This window comes from Meles meles, chromosome 4, assembly GCF_922984935.1.
Source record: "Meles meles chromosome 4, mMelMel3.1 paternal haplotype, whole genome shotgun sequence".
Classification (NCBI taxonomy): domain Eukaryota; kingdom Metazoa; phylum Chordata; class Mammalia; order Carnivora; family Mustelidae; genus Meles; species Meles meles.
The window spans coordinates 150265779-150270179 of record NC_060069.1 but is presented as its reverse complement, the minus strand read 5'-3'; the positions used below and the strand labels follow the sequence as shown (position 1 = coordinate 150270179).

General features: G+C 38.8%; 1 protein-coding gene across 1 annotated transcript; it reads left to right on the top strand.

The window, feature by feature from the left end:
• The first annotated feature begins 848 nt into the window (after window positions 1-848).
• Window positions 849-2656, top strand: CLDN8 (claudin 8). Its single transcript, XM_046002950.1, has one exon. The coding sequence runs from the start codon at window positions 1186-1188 to the stop codon at window positions 1861-1863; it is 678 nt and encodes a 225-aa protein (XP_045858906.1). The 5' UTR covers window positions 849-1185; the 3' UTR covers window positions 1864-2656.
• The last annotated feature ends 1745 nt before the right edge of the window (window positions 2657-4401 follow it).

The window sequence follows — 4401 nt, the reverse complement described above, 5'->3', positions numbered from 1 at the left end:
AGAAACAGTTCAAATCACTTTACATTTGGGGGCTTCTATCTTCCCCTGCATATATGGTATTAAAACCCAGTTTAGTTAACACCTAATACAAGTTAATTCAAGAACACAGTCATCTCATCCCATAAATATTACAATATAAATATTACAATATAAATATTGTATATAGAAATATCAGCCACGTATATAGACCCATGAGTCTTGTACCATCTGCAGAATTCAAGTTCCTTCAGTCTAGGAAGACAGAGCAGCAAAGATAGAGCCACAAAAGAAGACAGATCTGTAAATCACTTCATCACGGGTTATCCTGAGTGCTTGCTACAGGAGAAAATCATTGGGATTAATTTATTGTTTTACAGCTGTTTTTTCTTATAGATCAAGATTATCGGGAAAATATGAATCAAGAAGTTTTCTTGGCTCAAAAGAGAACAATATGTGTTTTGGTACCACGGGGCGGGGAGGCAATCTTGTATATTTAATTACTTTCGCCTTATTTTGTCCTTGGTGTGATCAGTTCCCTGATTTCACAACAGTCAAGCTTGCTTTGAAATTGTAGACACATTAAATCAACCACTTGGATCACATGTGTTTCAAAGAATGTGGTTCCCCAGGTACAAGCAATCTATCAATCCCCTACTCTCCTTTCACTTTGGCATTCTGACAGTCCTAGTCAATTTCTTAGGCAGATTAATTTTATTTCATACCACGGTCACAGCAGCTCTTATAAAGAGTTTCAGAATTGCCTGTACAAAGTACACCTTTGATGTCGCAAGAGATTGGTGCGTTTCTTGATGATTGTGCAAACTCTCCTAATTGTGCCTGCAGGTAAACATACGGCTGTCTTCTTGGAAAACTGAGAAGTACAAAGAATGTTTATGTGCAGGCCCAGCCGTTCCAAGTATCTCTTGCCGGTTTAGACACACCTGGGTTACCATCCCCCTCTTATTGGCTGAGAAAGTTGCCCCACCTGATTTGTAAGTTTACCTGTCCTAGTCAATGTAAGGGGGGCCTTCAGCCAGCCAACACTGGCTTTATTCTGGCTAGAAGTAGCAAAGCAGCTCTGAAAAACCACCAGGCTCTGAGGTCATTACGACAGGAAAACTGTTCTCTCCTGAGGTGGAGAGAAACTCTTCAGAGTAGCCCTACCGGCTCAGGACTCAGGTAGGATAAAACCCATCCCAGAGGACGATGGCTACCTACGCCCTGCAGATCGCTGGACTGGTGCTTGGCGGTGTTGGCATGGTGGGCACGCTGGCTGTCACTATCATGCCTCAGTGGAGAGTGTCTGCCTTCATCGGAAGCAACATTGTGGTTTTTGAAAACTTCTGGGAAGGACTGTGGATGAATTGCGTGAGGCAAGCTAACATCAGGATGCAGTGCAAAGTGTATGATTCCCTGCTGGCTCTCTCTCCGGACCTACAGGCATCCAGAGGGCTGATGTGTGCTGCCTCTGCGCTGTCCTTCCTGGCTTTCATGACTGCTGTCCTGGGCATGAAATGCACCAGGTGCACTGGGGACGATGAGAAAGTGAAGAGTCACATCTTACTAACGGCTGGGATCATCTTCATCATCACGGGCGTCCTGGTGCTCATCCCAGTGAGCTGGGTGGCCAGCTCCATCATCAGAGAGTTCTACAGCCCGATAGTGGAGACTGCCCAAAAGCACGAGCTCGGAGATGCTCTCTACATAGGCTGGACCACCGCGCTGGTGCTGATCGCTGGAGGGGCACTGTTCTGCTGTGTTTCCTGTTACAGCGAAAAGAGCAGAAGCTACAGATACTCCATCCCTTCCCATCGCACAACCCAGAAGAGCTATCACATGGAAAAGAAGTCACCGAGCGTGTATTCCAGAAGTCAGTATGTGTAGTTGGGTCTAGTTTTTAACTTTACCGATAAAGCCATGCAAATGACTGAAATGTCCACTGTTTTCTAAAAATCGAACCTGAAGGAACATTGATTTGCCGTTCTTAACTGCCTAACATTAATTACAGGAACTGTGTATTGGCTATTTACAATTTTATAAGCTACTTCAGCAGAGTGAGATTTTACACACAGTATTTTGATTGTTCTAGGAAGTGCAGTAATGTTTTCTAAAATGATTCATGCATCTTGCATCTTTTCCTTTCACCAGTTACTTCAAAATGACATTGTTAAAGACTGTATCATTTTACAACTGTGATTTCTCTATGACACAGCATTATGCATGTAGATCAGCATGACATTTATATCTCACATAAATAGAAACAGGGTTCTCTTTTAAATGAAATACGGATTCAATACACTGAATAAATACAATTCAACTATTGCTTTTCAGGGGAATCGGGGATAAGATTGAAGAAGGTTAATATTAATTGTGTAAAAACAGCTTAGTGATTAACTTGCTCGATTTATAACTAAGGTTAAAATGAAGACTTTAATCAGCAGTGTAAAGGAAACTAAATGGCTTTCTGATATCTTGTTTTTCAACCTAAAAGGTAGAAATTCTAACTCCTTTATCCTCTTTCCCCAGAGGCCTTTCTTTTCTTGTATATTAAATGAACATCTTTGAAAAGACAGATATTTTGTCAAGGGGCTTTGCATTCAAACTTCTTTTCCAGGGCTATAGTAAGAAGAAAGATAAAACCATAGTCTAAGAAACATTAAAGACTTCAGGAAACTTAGTTTTGTTTTGTTTTGTTTTTTTTCCTCTGAAGTTTCTATGGTCAGAGAAGGATGGAATTTGACAAGAAAACATGTATGTATGTGAATATTTTTAACTATTTTATTACAGGCTTTGGGCTTTTATTAATATAAATAACAGGATAAGACAATAATATGCCTTAGTTTTTAGTAGCTTACCAAAAAACAAAAGCAATTCATCCTTTGTATGTTCTGTCTGCTCCTAAGATATCTATAGATACTGAAGTTCAAATTGTCATTTCAATCCCATCAAAAGTAAATATTTACTAATTCAATTTTTTATTCAGTCTTACTAAGGTATAGAGAAATACTATATCTTTGTGTTTCCCCCAGATTTGATGCAACTGATAATTCACTTTGAAAATTTGTATCCATATTTTTCTAGCTTACGTGACTATATATATATTATATCTACTTTATGTCCTTTATATTAATAAATTGTGCCTTTTATATAAATTTGATATTTTTTCATTCTTCTTTTTTATGTATATTAACTTTAAAGAGTTTTTTAAAATCCTGATATTTTCAGCTTTCTAATTTAAAAAGAAGCCACATTTTAAATATAAAGGTAGATTCAGCATTAATTTTTGAAACTATAAAATACTATGTATTATTTAACAACATTTTTCTTTATAATCATTGTATTCACACATTAATACTTGATGTGGACAATGTATTTGTAATATATTAAGATAGTGCTGTAAGGTCCAGCAAATGTATATGCCATAAATATTATGTATGTTTAAGCCTTTTCTATTAAACCACTTTTAAGCCATTTCTATAAAAACTTTCCATAGCTAAATAAGTTTCTACCTCAAGAAATAACATTAACTGGGGCGCCTGGGTGGCTCAGTGGGTTAAAGTCTCTGTCTTCAGCTCAGGTCATGATCCCAGGGTCCTGGGATCAAGCCCCACATGGGGCTCTCTGCTCAGCAGGGAGCCTACTTCCTCCTCACTCTGCCTGCCTCTGCCTGCTTGTGATTTCTGTTTGTCAAATAAATAAATAAATAAAATCTTTTAAAAAAAAAAGAAATAACATTAACTAATACCAGTGATTAATGTTATATGCTAGGAACTCACCTGCTTTATATGACTTATATCGTTAAAGATCATCACAAATGAGGACATATGGAGACAGTTCAGTGCTGACCCAATAGCGTCAGGAGAGAGAAGGACCCTGTGACGTCATAGCCTGTGCTCTTTCGCTTCAGGGAAAGTGGATTTTCATCGGGATCATATCAACAGATCTTTGTATGTGGAAATGACATGCTTCACCAGTATTAGCTGGGAAAAGTTTCAGTGTTTTGTTTTGTTTTGTTTTCCCCTAGGGTTGGTGATTTTGCAACTCCTGAGTGCTAATTTATCCTAGGCAGGCTTGCCCCCTTGGGTTGCACCATTCATGAGAGCAGAAAAGCGGGGAAAACTGAGCACTTTGGAGAAGTAATCCGATCTTCTAAGTACTAGTCTTGACCAAACATCCTCTTTACCTAGAAAGCTCTCCTGAAAACCCCAAATTCAATTCTTATTTTTCCCTTCTTTTCTCTACAACAGAATTATAACACTGCTAGTTTTCCTTATGACACCTCATGAGTACCTCTGAAATCTTTCTCCAAATTACCACACTTTCTGTCACCTGGTTGAAAAAGCCTTCCAGACTTGTGTCCGGACCTGCAGGATCTTCTTGCTTCAGCAGCCCCCCCCCCCACCACTTCCTAAAATGCACCTT

Coding starts and splice junctions, on each gene's coding strand:
- CLDN8 (XM_046002950.1), top strand. CDS start 1,186: ATGGCTACCTACGCCCTGCAGATCGCTGGACTGGTGCTTGGCGGTGTT.